This window comes from Rhinolophus sinicus, chromosome 14 (genome assembly GCF_057876585.1).
Source record: "Rhinolophus sinicus isolate RSI-liver-muscle chromosome 14, RSI-T2T, whole genome shotgun sequence".
Lineage (NCBI taxonomy): Eukaryota > Metazoa > Chordata > Mammalia > Chiroptera > Rhinolophidae > Rhinolophus > Rhinolophus sinicus.
The window spans coordinates 69850106-69866297 of record NC_142514.1 but is presented as its reverse complement, the minus strand read 5'-3'; the positions used below and the strand labels follow the sequence as shown (position 1 = coordinate 69866297).

Sequence of the window (16192 nt, the reverse complement as noted above, 5' to 3'; positions counted from 1 at the left end):
CTTATAAATTCTATATTTTGGTTATGAATTTGCAGTCAGATATGAGAAATATTAACTCCTGATTTGTAGCTTATGTCTTCACTTTTGTTTTGGAAACTTATGAGCAAACGTTTCAAATTTTAAGTTAAGAAAGTTTTATCAGTTTTTCCCCTACAGTCTATAATTTCCTATCTTATTTCAGAAATTCTCTCTAGTCCAAGTTTATAAAGATAATTCTCTGAAACTGTCTTTAAAAAGGTTTGTCTTTTACACTTAGGTCCTTAATTAACCTAAAATTGATCTTTGAATAGACATTGAGATAAAGGTCAATTTTCATTTCTTCCACATAGATAATTAATTGTGCCAGTACTATTTATTGGGTAATGCATCCTTTCTCCACTGATCTATTGTCATATACCAAGTGCCCACATTTGTGGTGAGTCTATTCTTCTCTATTTTGTTCCATGTCTTACTTGCCTGAATTTGCTCCAATATACACTTTTAATTTTCAAATGTTCCAGTATTAATTAAATCATAAGAGATTTTTAAACACCTTGTTTGAAATACTTATAAATGAAAAACTTTTAACATGACTATTTTCTAAAAGGCAAGATTTTAAACATTTTATTTTTATTTAAAAAGATTTTATTTTTAGAGTTTCATTTAGTATAATATTAAAAATTAACTGCCGAACTGAAAAAAGCCTTTAAACTTACCTTTCTTTCAGTGATATCATAGACTTTATTGGTTTTGGTAGAAATTTTGTATTTCTGTTTTGGTACCTAAATAAAAGAAAGTAGGCTTACAAAAGAATTCAAGTAATAAACTTGAACTTATGCTACAAAATTAAGTTATCGCCATATCATATGTTTGGCTAACCCATGTCATTAGTTTATGACCACAGTTTCACTTCTTATTCTTTCTACAAAGTATTTTGTTGAATATAAAAATTAAAAGCCTATATTTAAAAAAATTACTTACAATTCCTAGCTTCTTTTGACATAAGGGGTAACCACAGAGCTTGATAATAGAACGCTCATCCACGACATCGCTGTAGTGAGCAGGCGTGATAAACTTCCCCTGTAATAAAATGAAAGGGGCATCCCCCCAGATTATTGGAAAAAAGCTCATCTATCAGCTCTCTAGGCCCCATAGATCTCATCTGAAAACACATGGATAACAATAGTACCTAGCTCATAGATTTGATGTTAGAATCATAGAAGAAAAAGAACTTTGAAAAGTGCTTGATACATAGTAAGTACTCAAAAAAATTAGCAATTATTTTAAAAAGAACAACAAAAAAACTTCTGCCACAGTAGACTATGCATCTTACATAGTTCATGAACTAATTCTGGGACAGGAGGAAGAAATGGTGCTTTTCTGATTGCTTTACCAAAGCAAAATACTAATAGCATATTTTATTTTTTTAAAAGTATTATTCAAAAAAACCACATAAAATAATGATATAATTTTACCTATTTTTAAAGCACAATCTTAAAACACAAAGTATATGAAAGGTGTCACTGTGACTCCTGAACAAATTTTTGTGTAAAATCTTCTAGCTTCTGAAAAAACTATAGGAGAATGGTAAAGTGATAGTTACAAGCTAACACCAAATTTTTCCCATTGACATCTTCATGTTCAAATAATCTTAACTCTTAAGATTTTTGAAGGTTTTCTGTTTGTGCAGGGGCTGAAAAACTTTTTATTGACAATAACACAAGGTACTTGTTTCAAATGAAGCATTTCAGGTTTTGTTTATCTTCTTTAGAGTCATCATGTAGGTAGATTCTGATGCAGTTACCTATATCAATTTAAATATTGTCATATTTATTTTCCTCTTGTTTAGAAAAATCTGAACCACACTAAGAATTATTTTTGCTATAGAAGCTGAGTTTTAATTTTCCATTTCTTTTTCCTTAAGGATTATGAGGATATAATAGAAATTTCCTTTTAAAATTTTAATGTAATAAGGCCGTTAAAACAAAAAAATTAAAACAAAAAAATTAATGCAGATTATAATTCTCGTTATATGTTAAATCATAAAAAAAAATATCTGTCAGGTTTTTAAACTATGCAAGTTAATGGAATTACATTAACAAAAATAACAATCTTCTGTTACTAAAAGAGGACAACATATAGAATATGGAAAATAACACTGGGATCATTAGTGCAAATGATGAAAATCAAATGATATTAGCAGACTGGTTAGAACACAATTACAACTAAGGGGTAAAATATGCATGTTATTTTCCATTAGCGCATTTACAATCATTATACAAAGAATGCATAATTATTTTAAAAATGCATGAATGATATAGCATGTTACCTGCATGTGGTGACTAAGAACAGATTCAAAAATTTCAATAATGCAAGCTAATTTCATGTTGCATAGATTTAAAGATCTTATACTACAGAAGTAATCATTTGTCAACACATACACACTCCCTTAAGAATTCTTCTGTAATATTCTCTTCTAAAAGCTGTTCAACAATATGTAGAGCTTTTCTCTCAAACTCAATCTTCTTTCTCACAGTCTCTTCTAGTTCTGCTTTCCTAAAATTAAAAGAGAATTATTTAAAATTTAAAAATTATCCTACTTATAAATTTTACCATAGCCAATTTTCTGTTTTGAAATACAACGCTAACAATTTACTATTTTGCTATTTAAATTTATATTTTTTTGATGCTGTTACTTTTGATCCAATACTTTTCAAAAAGGAAACAAGCTACTTGTTGCAATGTACACATAGAAAGTCTGCCATAGTAACTAGATTATTTGATTTCCAGAGCTCAGAGTACAAGGAAGAACTTAAGAAATTCCTACAGAAAAGAAAATATGGTGAAATTTTTTGGCCAGTTAAAATTTATACTCTGCTAGTTCTGAGTATACCTAAAAAGGAGGCTTTTCTTCTGAATCCTTAGAAATAAGAAGAGATTAGAGAGGAAAAATACAACTTTATCTGTTCTTACAAGTGAAAATTTGTGTCAAATCTCAAAAGTTAACAGACGGCTTGGTTTGACAGGACAGAGTCGTATTTGCCAAGAAGTGTTTATTTCCTTTATTGTAAAGTCTTATTAAAAACTACACTGATATGACTGTGTGGTTTAGGAAAACAGCAATCTTCCTAGGAGGGTGGGTCCTTGCGGCACCAATGGGACTCTGTCAGCCTTTGCTTGCCCCATACATTACAGAACACAAAAAGCACAGCCTATCAGATCAAACAATGGCCCTAGGACAGTGGTTCTCAATCCTAGCTGTATATTAGAACCATCTGATGAGATTTTTAAAAAAAGATACTATGCACAGGTCCCATTGCAGGCACACTAAACCAGAATCTCTGAGTATGGGACCTGGTTATTGGTGTTTTCTTAAAAGTTCTCCCGATAATAGTGTGAAACAGGGTTGAAAATCACTGCTATAGGACCACAGATACCAACTATCTTGGTGATATATTTCCTCCTTTTCTGCACTGGTTTCTACTTGCCTACTAGAACAACCTTTGCTGGCCTCTTGCAGCTTGACTTGGCACTCATATGTGGACCTAGAATGTACTCACCTTTTCTCCCTACCATCACTGACTTCTAAAACCTTCGAGCCAATTCCTTGCCTGGAGCAATGTTTTACAAAAACAATTTGGAGGACTGACACAGGATTGCCAAATAGGGACATTAAAACAAGAATAAATTTGTAACTAACACCTGCTCTCCCATAAAGGCCATGCTTATATCAAAGAAGTATAAGGCATGAACACACTAAAAGGCAGTTCTTTATGTTGACTATATTTAACTTTATAATAATTTTTCTCATTTTGCTGCCTACTAATAAAAGCTGTGTCATATACTAAGATCAGTACACAACCTGCATTAGGATTGCTGATTTAAGAGTTAATAACAGCCACACTTCTCTTAACTAATGGATACCTACAGCTGCTTCCTATGGATAGCCGTCTCACAGCTGCCCTTTGTCTGAAATGATGTCTGAAATGAATAGGTAGTGTGGTATACAGCAGTGGTTCTCAAACTTTTTGGTCTCAGAATTCCTTTATATAAAATCTGATAATTAAGTTCACGAACTCATCCTAGAAAAATTGCTACATACCTCATAGCTGAATATCACTAGTCACCTTCGAAGGACTCCCCTTGGGAAGCTAGGCACCGACACCAGCTCCTAGTCCACCCTTCAAAGCAATTTTGGAACTCTTTTTCTGGAATGGCCATCAGAGCTGTTGTCATATTACCCTTGATGTCCTGAATGTCATCAAAATGTCTTCTTTCAATATTTCTTTTATCTTCAGGTAAAGAAAGAAATCACTGGGGGCCAGATCAGGTGAGTAGGGACAGTGTTCCAATACAGGTTTTTGTTTACTGGCTATAAACTTCCTCACAGACAGTGTTGTGTGAGCTGGTGCATTGTTGTGATGCAAGAACCATGATTGTTGGCAAAAAGTTCAGGTCATTTTCGTCTAACTTTTTCACGCCACCTTTTCAGCACTTCCAAATAGTAAACTTGATTAACTGTTTGTCCAGTTGGTACAAATTCAGAATGAATAATCCCTGTGATATCAAAAAAGGTTAGCAACATCATTTTGACTCTTGATTTGGACTGACAGAACTTTTTTGGTCATGGAGAATTGGCTGACTTTCATTGTGCACTTTGATGCTTTGTTTCAGGGTTGTATTGGTACACCCATGTTTCATCATCAGTGATAACACAGCCTAAAGCATCATCTTGCCTCTCCAAAAGGTCTTGGCAAACATCGACTCTCCTTTGCTTTTGATCATTGGTGAGCTCCTTTGGGACCATTTTTACACACACCTTTCTCATACCAAGATTTTCAGTTAAGATTTTCCTGTTTCTTTATCGATGTTTACTTGGTCTGCTATGCTTCTCAGTCACCTGACAATTTTGATGCACAATTTGATGAACTTCTGCAATATTTTCATCAGTTCTGCTCGTTACTGGCCGCCGTGACCTCTCTTCATCAGCGACGCATTCTCTCCCCTCAGAAAAACATTTAATCCATTTGTACACTGCCATTTTCTTCATAGCATTATCCCATAAATTTAGACTAACATGTCCCTGATTTCACTTCCACTCTTGCCAAATTTAACAAGAAATTTAATGTTTGTTCATTGCTCTAATTCAAGCTCAGACATCGCGAAGCTCAGACATTCTCGCGATGGCACACAAAAACATGCAACAACAATAATGAATGCCACTTAGCAAGACACCGCCACACGTCGACATGAACACAGCTGTGAGACACTGATATACTAAGGTATGAAACCTTACTAAGGTATGAAACCTTACTGAGCTCTTTGTACAATGCTGCCAATGTTAAGTGCATAGTGGCAAGTTCGTGAACTTAACTGGCAGACCTGGTACTTTTAAAATTAGAGCTTTGCCTATGTACATTATATTTGCTAATATTTACCACATTAGGATTAAAAGTGAGAAAATTTTAAACCATTTATTTATTAATTTATTTAATAATAATATACGTATTACATGTTAACATTTTGAAATAAAAATTTAGTGTGGGGGTGGCCAGATGGCTCAGTTGGTTAGAGTGCGAGCGCTGAACAACAGGGTTGCTGATTCGATTCCCACATGGGCCAGTGAGCTGCGCCCTCCACAACTAGATTGAAGGACAATGACTTGGAGCTGATGGGCCCTGGAGAAACACACTGTTCCCCAATATTCCCCAATAAAAATTAAAATAAAAAAATTTAGTGTGAATAGTGGAATTATTTTATATTTTTGCAAAGTTCTTTAATTTCTAGCTTAAAACTATTCACTTGGATTGAATATAGAAGTATTTTACAATTGGAATAAATTTATAAAGGATCACTTCCCTCAATAACTATTCAGTTACTCCCATGGATTTCTAATTGTTTCATTTTGAATGATCTGCTCAAAATAAAATATAATCTCCTCAGGTTTGTGGTCAGATCAGTGTTGAAGAAAGTTGCAAATTACCATCATTATCAATATTAACTAAACTCACTCTACTGTGGTGGTCTGGAACTGAACACACAATACCTCCCAGACTGAACACGCAATACCTCTCAGGTATGCCTGTACTTTCCAAAACAGATCTCAAATTCATCCAATTTCTCCATTCCCAGATGATCACCTCCCCTAACACCTTAAAACTTTTTAAACTTAAATTCCATTACTTTATTACTTCAAGTTTTTCCATTTGCATTTAGAAAATCTAAATTTCTCACCATGGCCTACTAGGTCTGTATGAATGGAATCCTGCCTCTCTAACCTTTTCCTATCCTCCTTACTTCACTTGCTCAGAATGCTGGCACATCATCCTGGGCATCTCTCCTTTCTTTAAATGACCATGCCTTTCTTGTCACACATACTGCCACTTCTGGCTATAGGTCTCTCCTTACTACTCTGTGTTTAATGTCTACTTAGCCTTCAGGGCTCAGCTTATTCCTTTCTCAAAAGTCCTTCCCTGAAAACCCACCGCTCGCCCAGCAAAACTCCAGCTAACCTGGACCCCTGTTACTCCTCCTCCTTTACAGCATTTACTACAATTTGTAATTACATATCTGTTTTTTATAATTTAATTGGTATTTCTCTGTTCCACTAGTTAACTGCGTCTATTCTGTTCAAAACCATATCCTTGGGGCCTAATACAAGTCTGATATATCTTACATTCAGTAAATATTTTTGAAAGAATAAATGAATTAAGACAAAGCCAATACTTCATAAAATGATGTATCACAGGTATGTATTTTTTAATCATCTCATAGACTACTCCTACTCTAGAAACATTTTGTGACTGAAGATAAACCTTGCCTTTTTAGAAGCCAAGAGACAATACAGGACAACTTTTTGTTGAAAACATGGACATGATGTAAACAAGGGACAGAAAAGTCTTCTTGGAGTCTCTAACATATAAAGCAAAAAAAGGAGAGAGTATACAAAGAGGTGGAAAAAGAGTACTTGGTTAATTCAGGAACATCTATTCCCATGTACACCTTTCTACAGATACTCATACACCTTCACCAGCAACCTAAAAATGTCTGATCTGGTTTTCTTAAAGCATGGAGTAGGGGGATATAACTGTCTCTGTGAGAATTTATAGGGCTTTCCAGATCTTCCCCTTCTCATAATAAATTTCTCTAAGGTAGCACCCATTATTGTTTTTAAAAATGGTTCAATTAATATGAGATAAACAGCTAAGTGAATGCGGTTGTCCAAGTAGTTTTCATACCTTTTAGAAGCATCTTGCTGTTTCAAGACACCTGTCTGTTTAGTACCTAAAATTAAAAAACAAACAAAAAAAGTTAGTCAAGTCTACACACACTAGGTTATAGAACAGATTCCTGCCCAAATCAACTGTATACCATCTTTTCTTCTTTTCCACACATTTAAAATGAAATGGGAAGGGAATCCAATTTGTTTTTGTAAATTAATTATTCCCAAATTTTTGCTGGTTAACATGTATCTCCTTCGGGATTGAATTTTCTCCTGTATCATAGATGCATACTTAAGCACTCGTGAAAAATCTGAAATCTGGGTACTTTTTGGGGAAGCCTCTCTCCAGCCCTCAAATGTTCACTCCCTGGCAAGAAGGGAGGTGATTCTCCAATACCTCAGAGAACAGGGGCACCAAAGCCGCAGTACAAATGGAAGGGCCAACGGTAGGTTCACCGGCAGCCGCACACCGCTGGCTGATGCCGCCCTGGTCACTTGTCCATTCTGGCGACTCCAGCTCTAGGCTCCCAGGAACTCCACTGTCCTTTCCCTCAGAGGCCATTTGGGGGAAAATCTTGGAATGTTAGTGTAAAGAGTTGGGGGTTCGGCCGAAGGTCTTTCCCAGAGGGCGCGAGGACGGCGGTGGGAAGCTCTTGGCCTTCTCCGTCCCCGAGGACCTCCACCCCCAGGAAAGCTTTTCGGGAGCACCCTGCGTGCCTTAGTCTAGAACCCTGTAGGGGCTCGGTTCTCGGGGTCAAAACGTGGAAAGAGGCCCTTTTGCCTACCTGCGGCATCTCGGCGGGGGCGCGGGGCCCCGACCTTGCGGCGGGCGGAGGGTTCCCGGACCGATTCAGCCATGGAGAGCGTCGTCAGACTGTCGCGTCCGACCCTAGAGTTTCCCCCCGAGGCTCCGCCTCCCCTCGCGCAGCGCGGGGCGGGGCCGACCGGAGTAGGGCGGGGCTCGGAGAGCGGCCTACGCGGCCAGAAGAGGAGGTGGAGGAGGACGCTGAAAGGGCCAAGAGTCCTGGCGGGTAAGTGGACGCAGCGGGAGGTCCCGGACGGCGGGGGCTCGCGGCGGGCCTTGAGCCGCGGAGGATGCGGTGCCGCCGGCCGATTAGGCCTGGCGAAGTGGTGAGGCCCGAACGCCACGACTAGCAGGAATCAGGAGAAATGGCTTCCCTTGGATGCCGCCCGCACGCGCGCTGGGGTTTTGTCCGCCCTGGAGCGCGCTGCGGTGAGGACCCCCCGACCCGCGCCCTTACTGCAGAGCTGGTGCCGGGCCTTCAAGCTGGGAGAAACGATGGCCAGCGGGAATGGAACCGGGTTCTCCTGAGCGCCGCCGGTTGATCTCACTGACTGGATTGATTATTTTGGGTACTTCATCTCTTAAGGGAAATGTTCTGGTCACACAGGGGCTCGAGGGTATCTGAACTTTGTTGTGTTGTGTTGAAGTTGTGTTGACTTCAATTTTTGTCAAGTAGGACATTAAAAAATAAAAAATTCCCTGTTGATTAGAATTGATTTTAGGCCCACCTTTTGGAAATGTTTTCAGAAATGAAACACTTTGCCTTTTCAATGCACTTTGTGTAGTCCACATTTGCAGTCCTTTTGGGGGTGCTCTAGAGGTTTTTATTTTCAGATGTATCTTAAGCAAAGCTGTGCTTAAGAAAACTTGAAAAGATGCAATAGATTTTTTAAAATAAACTTTTCTTAGGTTAACAGACTACTTTCAGTAGAAGCATTTCAGCATTAAAACTACGTTTTTTTTATTGTATTTAATAATTCATCAGAATGAAATATCACTTATTAATACTTAAATGTAATATTTCTGATAGTTAACAGTGTGTTTTATGTTAGTACATTTCAGTCTCAAAGCTAGGAAAAATAAGGAGGAATGGCTGTGGAGGAACTTCAATCTGTAATAAAGAGATGTGTAAGTAACTTTTCTTTTTGTAAAGTTAAATATCTTTCAAAATATGAGCATGGCATAGATTATTTTTAATTATATTTGTAGTCACTCAAATTATTTATCTTCTATAATCCTTGCTTTTATTGACCTATGTATAAATAGTGATAGGGCAGGAAGGCAATTGGGTTATTTCTCCAAATGACATACTTTTCTAAATAACCTTTAAAATTTTTAATCTTGATCCTTATTAAAGGTTTCTTTGATATAGTGGATTTCAAGATCATTCACTAAAGTATTTATTAGGCTAATCCTAATTTTCATACATATGTTTATGTGCAACTTACCTACAGTTTAAACAGATTTCCTTTTTTTCAGAGAGAATAAATCAAGTCATTATTGAATTTTTATTTGCCTAAACATGTTTGGTTTTTGTTTGTTTGTTTTGCCAGCAAATCCTAGAAGAGCAAGACTTCAAAGAAGAAGATTTTGGTCTATTTCAGTTAGCCGGACAAAGATGCATAGATGAAGGGCACATAGACCAGCTATTAGAAATTATTCAGAATGAAAAGAATAAGGTAAGTATAATCTTTGTGCAGACTTTTCAGTCTTTACCTGGAAGAGAATATCCACATGTGCTATTATTCATCCATTCATTTATTCATCAAACATTTAAGAATCAACTAACTTAAATTTCCACAGGAGGAAACTGGAAACAAAAAGGGAATTAGGACTATATACTTTAAGGTACTCACAGTCTGGTGGAAGAGACAAACATGTAAACAACTAGCAACAAGGAGGCAGAATAAATAAGTGCTATAGTTGAAGTGTAAGTAAAGTGCTTTAGGAGAGCAGGGATTACATCTGGTTGAACCATCACAAGTAGCATTTGGGTCACCAATTTACCTTGAGAAATGTAAGTATCAGGCAGGCTAGGTATCAATTTTTGGTGATTGCACATTCTGTTCCTTCAGCCAGATGTATATAGAAAACCAAATATTAAGTAAGATAACATTTTGGGTATATAATATTTTGGGTAGATAAAATCAGAACGGGAAAGCTGAATGACTTGGCCAATATGATCCAGCTACGATTGTCTGATAAATCATTCTCCACAATGGGAAAGGATCTTTTGAGGTTCAGAAACAGCTTTTTCTCAGAAACACGTTGGCAACACTGCCAAATTTTGTATCTTTGGACTCCACTGCTTGCACAAAGGAAGAGGAGCATCTTTCCCAGGACACACTTTTTCTTCATTTATGGTGCTATTTGTTTCTACAGAAGTTTTCTTTCTTGCTATTACAATCTAGACGTGCTGGTCTGTGATTATATCCAGGATACCTTTATTGTGTTGGGGAGATTACTAAAACTTTTAAATCACACATTGTTGTAAAATCTCTTAGTAGTTTAAAAGGCCAATCCCTTTTTTATTTAAGAAAATATTTTTAGAAAAATTAGGACATTTACTTAATACATTTGTTCTTGGTGTGTTTATGGTACCTTTGTAGCCCAAAATAAAGTAAATTTAATGTTTTCTTTAGCTCCTTGATTTTTTCCAATTGCATTCTCAGAGGATAACCTTTCAAAGTACCTTACTTTTAGCTAGTAATAAAATTAATAATAGCTAATATTTATTGAGTATTTACTATGTGTCAGATACTGCCTTAAGTGCTTTACATCTGTTAACTCATGTAGCCTCTCCAGAATCCCATGATGTTCTACTGTTAAATTCATTTTGTAGATAAGGAAACAGGCACTGAAAGATAAGTGACTTGCCCAAGAGTAACAGATTTTATGTGGCATCCAGGATTCAGACCTGTGCAGCTCGGTTTTAGAACTTTTATCCACTCTGCTCTGCCTCCAGTGAGCACAATGTAGCACTTGAATGGAAGGTTTAGAGTAGAATAGAGGAAACTCATTGATTGTGGGGGTGAGAGAGAGGGAGACATCAAAGATGGCTGGGTTTCTAGCCTCTGAGAGGGTAGAAACATCCCAAATAGAAAATGGCTACCTAAGAAGAGAAGTTTCCTAAAGGAGGACAAATAAGTGTACTTGAAATGGTGAGTTTAAGATGCAGCAAGCAATTGAAAAATAGTGTGGAGCTCGGTAGAGAACTAGGAGATTAAGATGTAGATTTGAACAAAAGAACAAGACAAACAAATGAGAAACAAACTCATAGACACAGACAATAGCTTAGTGGTTACCAGAGGGTAAGGGGGGTGGGGGGTGGGAGAGGAGGGTAAGGGGGATCAAATATATGGTGATGGAAGGAGAACTGACTCTGGGTGGTGAACACACAATGGGATTTATAGATGACGTAATATAGAATTGTACACCTGAAATCTATGTAATTTTACTAACAATTGTCACCCCAATAAATTAAAAAAAAAAAAGAAAGAAAGATGTAGATTTGCGCATGACTATTAGAGATTCGGTGATTGTGGTAGATTTAAGAATAGTGAGGCTTAGTCTTAATAGCTTGAGAATCATCTTTGTAACGTATGGTCAGCTAAATTCAGAGGTTCAGATATTGATAAGACAATGCTTAAAAACTGACTGCAACTTATTTTTTTTGCCAGTGACACAATCAAGATTGATCAAGATTTACTATTAATCTACTTCATGTAAATGTTTTTTTTTTAAAAAAGCCATATGAATAGTTTGTCCTAAGATACTTATAGTGTGGGGTTTCTCAACACTGGCACTATTGATATTATAGCAATCCTCCCCCCCAGGAATGACAATCAAAAATGTCTCCAGACATTGCCAAATATGTCCTGGTAGATATCAAAATTGCCCCCATTGAAAGCCATTGGTATAGTGGGCAAAGCACGGGCTTTGGAGTTGGAGAGACTTATATGCAAATCCTGCTGTGCTACATTTTAGTTGTTGGACATTGGGCATGTCAGTAATCTCTAAACTTCGGCAGTCTCATTTGTCAATTGGGGATAATAATCTTACCCTGTAAGGTTGCTAAGATTAAACTAAACAGTATAGCTTAGAGATAGTCGATATTTGCCTTCCTCATAACTATTCACTATTTACATAATGACTGGATTCCTTGTAACAGATTATGTTTGTAAAATATTTTACCATAATTATTTTTTTCAGCTTAGATATGCAAAATCTTATTCAAATCTGGAATTTCTCTTATAGTTAATTACTCTCAGAGAATAACTTATAGAGTAGAAAGGGAAAGAAGTGCTTAGTTGAAAAAGTAGAGTCTCAGAGGAATTAGTTTTTAAAGCGAGTGTAGGCTTATTTAATAAGTAATGGTGGAATATTTAGTATTTGAAAAAAAATTGACCACATCACGTAAGTTCCTGATTCGTAAAGACCTAAATATTAAACTCCAAGCCACACACATAAATAGAATAAAATGGAACAGAATATCAAATCTTTGGAGGGAGGATAATTTGTTATGCTTAAAAGTAATAGACATCATTTAACTTATATTTATGGAACACCTATTTTATAACAGGTCCTACTCTAGATGCTGGAAATAGGTATAGCAGTGAACAAAAATCACTCTGCATATGGATCTTAAATGTTAAGGAAGATAGATATATGCACAATAAATAAATCACATAGTATGTTAGAAAGTGATAAATACCGTAGAGAAAAATAAAGCATGGTTAGGGGGTTGGACTGTGTTGGGTGAAATTGCACAGAGGTTTGAAGGAAGCAGGAGTATAAACTCTGGGACTGTCTGGGAGAAGGGTGTGCCAGGCAGAAGAAATAACTAGTACAAAAAGAATGTTCAGAGATCCCATAAGTTAAAAGCCCAATTGTTTTCCTGTTTGTTTGTTTTTTTTAAATAAATTTAAGTCTTCATTTTATGCCACGTTTCCAACATAAATCTTATTGAATAAAAAGCATGGTGAAATACCTTTTTTTAAAAAAATTTAAATGAATGTTTATAAATCTAAAGGAGGAAATCCATTTTAGACATAAAAGCAGTAGAAAAGGGACAAAATAAACAGTATATTTTGCTATGTAAAATATAAAGACAACCAAAAAACCCAAATAATTATTTGTCATAAATACAGCTAAGTAAATATTAATGTATAGGGAGCTCATGCAGATTAATAAGACGAACTAAATGACCAGTTAATAAAAGAGCAAAGATGTAAACAAATAGTATTTCCTCTTTTGTAAACTATGTGTTCATGTACCCTAACATACTCTGCTGCTAGTTCTGTAGGACATGTTAAGTCGTACACCTTTACACATTGCTGTTGCAGAGCCTTGAATGTATTTCCCTCCTGTCTATGTCTAACAGACTTCTCTATTTCTCTAACACGTCTTAGCTTAGCCATTGCCTCTTCTGAGAAATCTCTCTTGCCTTCCCCAGATGGAAGTGACTATTCTTCTGCTATACCTTATACTCTACCTTTCTCAGCTTGTAAGACTGGGGTCATGGAGTGGGTATTGTACCTATTTATCTTCTTCTTAGATGTGGTTTTTTTTTTTAACAAATGAACCTATGATGTAAATTATGAGGATAGAGATCTTAACTGATGTGTTCCTTGCTTTATTGCTAGCCCCTAGAATATTCTAGGGACCTGACATAGTTTATGCTTGATAAATATTGATGAGTTTAAGTAGAATGCAGGCCAGAGAAGTGGAATATATTGTTGATAGTTTTGAAAATCAGTGGTTTTGTTAATGAATGTGAATCACTAATTATAAAGATAAATTTTTATTTGTGTGGTAAACATTCTGAAATATCTTTGAACGTAGAAGCGTCTTGTATGTGGGAGAGAAAACTAATGAAATGGCACCCTCTCCTTTTACATGGTTACATGATTATAATATATTTTGAGATTCCCCAAGGAACTTTTAAAAGGTTCATGAGCATTGACTGGATTTTCTTATGAATCAGAGGAGCAAAATTCTCCATGAAAATTAATCATTTGCTCATTGTAAGCAAATTAATTCTCTTGTTGGAAATAGAGGAACTATTTAAATCCTGGGAAAGACCATCTTACGTGATTAAAAGTGAAGGCTCATTTGCCTTTCCTCAGTGAAAATATAAAAAACTATTTTAATATAATATATGAAAAACGATTTTGGTATCTGTTTGCAGACACCCTGAGATATTGGCTCAGGGTGGTAAGATATTGCAGGACTTGCTTCATCTTTCCTGTTGAGAGGAAATTCTAAGCTCCTCCAAGTTAAGAAAGCTCACTGTGAGAGTCCCATAGATGGCAGTATTTGCTTTACTCTAAAAATGTTATTCAGGTCATCGTCAAGAATATGGGCTGGAATCTTGTTGGTCCTGTTGTTCGATGCCTTTTATGGAATAATAAGGAAGATGATAAAAGAAAATATTTCCTGATGCTTGATTTATTGACAAAGGTAAGTTAACAAAACTTTTATCACAATATGCAGTAGTATTTTATAATTCCCTTTAATGTTTAATGCTTGTCTTTGGTGAGAAAGCTTTTAGTTTATGAAAATACAGGAGGGAACTCTTTGAAGAAAAGGCCCAACCTTATTGATTGGATGGGCAAGTCCATTTCTGTTTCCCCAAATTTTCTGAATATAAGAATTGTCTAACTTCATCTCAGACCCACTAATTCAGAAACTCCAAGGAGACACCTAAAAATCTCTGTTTTTAATAAGTAGCTTATTGTATAGATGTGGAATTCAAGGTTTAGAGAGGTAGTTCAAAGCCACACTGATCTTTTGGAAGCGTTAGAACTAGAATCAATCTCAGTGGTCTTTCCTCTGTGGTATGTTCCCTAAAAGAATATGAAAAACCTAGAATGCAAGTGATCACAGTGAAAATAGGAATAGGAAGTAGATTGGCTGCGACTAACAACTTTTGAAAGGGACTCTTGGTAAAAGGTTAATAGAGTTGTAAGTCAAAAATGATGTTTAAGAAAGATAAGTTTTGAAAAAAATGACATCACAAGAATCTACTTAGAGATTAGTGCAAATAAACACAAATACCTACTTGGAAAGAGGGAGCTCCATCGACATAGTTATTAACTATGAGGGCTTTTTAAAAAACAAGTTAAGTGTGGTGATAACATGGCCATTCCAAAGGCAGTGCAAAGATTTACCTGTTTAGGAAGGACAAGAAACTGCACTCATCTGAATACTCTGACAATGCGAGATAAGGTCCATCTGCTGGAAGCTCTGGGGAACGAGGCAACCTTCAGAGCAGACAGGCAACGCTCAAAGGACACCTCAGCTCTGGTGATCAGGCTCTCCTTTCCCATTTCTCTAACTTTTCCTTTACCCAGGAATTTAAGCCTCTAAAGTGTAACTGTCCATTACAGACTTTTTGACTTTTGACTTCTTGCTTCCTTATTTAGTTTGACAATGATTTGACAATCACAGATTGTTTTGCGATTGTATTTTTTATAAGGTGTTTTACTGTTAAGCAAAAAATAATTATATTTTCTCAGTATATGCCTTCTTTTAAAAATAGTAATCATGTGGCTTTAAATACAACTTGTATTAAACAGGTTCAATTGTGAATATTTTTATAGTTATGTAATCCAAAGGAATTATTGTTGGGTTTGCTTGAACTGATTGAAGAGCCCTCTGGAAAACAGATATCCCAAATTATTCTTCTTTTACTTCAGCCATTACAAACAGGTAATGAGTACTTTGATATATCTAAATTTTTATTTTATTTCATCTGTATAAGTTCCTTGATGTTACTCCAAAATGTCAACACTACACCAAAGTGAAATTTATGGCTAATTATTGAATTCTCTGCTTAAACTGGTGATAGCAATGCCATTTTGAATCCTGCTGCTCATAGAAAAATGACAATACCTAGCTCACTCAAAGTGGGTGCCCAGTGAATATCTTATTGATTGTTATTCTGTTTTTTGTGTGCTATGTTTTAACCTATAGCTTTTTGTCTAACCTTCCTATGTGCAACTTATATCTAGAATTTTCCTTATAAACATATTTAAAAGATTGCCTACATGGTATCTGCAGTACTCAGTCTGATAGCATTGTGGTAGTCCTGTGTCGTGGTTAAAAACAGTATCAGGCAGGGCATTGCTCCTCCTCGGCCTTAGGAGGTTAGGGTTGCGAATAACGAAAGTACTACTAAAAGA

At 36.1% G+C, this 16192-nt stretch overlaps 2 protein-coding genes across 7 annotated transcripts in view; one reads left to right on the top strand and one right to left on the bottom strand.

Moving 5' to 3' along the window:
* RPAP2 (RNA polymerase II associated protein 2) overlaps window positions 1-8131 on the bottom strand; it is a 95299-nt gene extending 87168 nt beyond the window's left edge. For 4 of the 5 annotated variants that reach the window (XR_016018662.1, XM_074335131.2, XM_019752892.3 and 1 more), the window contains exons 1-5: window positions 7987-8131; window positions 7218-7263; window positions 2421-2535; window positions 961-1059; window positions 696-761 (exon numbers count right to left, since the gene is read on the bottom strand). Coding sequence is in view for 4 of the 5 variants with exons in the window: in XM_074335131.2 (XP_074191232.2) it covers window positions 696-761; window positions 961-1059; window positions 2421-2535; window positions 7218-7263; window positions 7987-8059 (399 nt within the window). In the remaining variant the exon portion in view is untranslated. Of the gene's footprint in view, window positions 1-695; window positions 762-960; window positions 1060-2420; window positions 2536-4081; window positions 4985-7217; window positions 7264-7986 lie in introns of those variants that run through there. The other variant, XM_088791320.1, reaches the window with a different exon arrangement.
* Window positions 8132-8151: 20 nt separating this feature from the next.
* GLMN (glomulin, FKBP associated protein) overlaps window positions 8152-16192 on the top strand; it is a 35696-nt gene continuing 27655 nt past the window's right edge. Inside the window, exons 1-5 of one of the 2 annotated variants that reach the window (XM_019752979.3) lie at window positions 8152-8232; window positions 9059-9134; window positions 9560-9685; window positions 14352-14468; window positions 15611-15719. In XM_019752979.3, coding sequence (XP_019608538.2) covers window positions 9096-9134; window positions 9560-9685; window positions 14352-14468; window positions 15611-15719 — 391 coding nt within the window. In that variant the 5' untranslated portion in view covers window positions 8152-8232; window positions 9059-9095. Of the gene's footprint in view, window positions 8576-9058; window positions 9135-9559; window positions 9686-14351; window positions 14469-15610; window positions 15720-16192 lie in introns of both variants that reach the window. The other variant, XM_019752989.3, reaches the window with a different exon arrangement.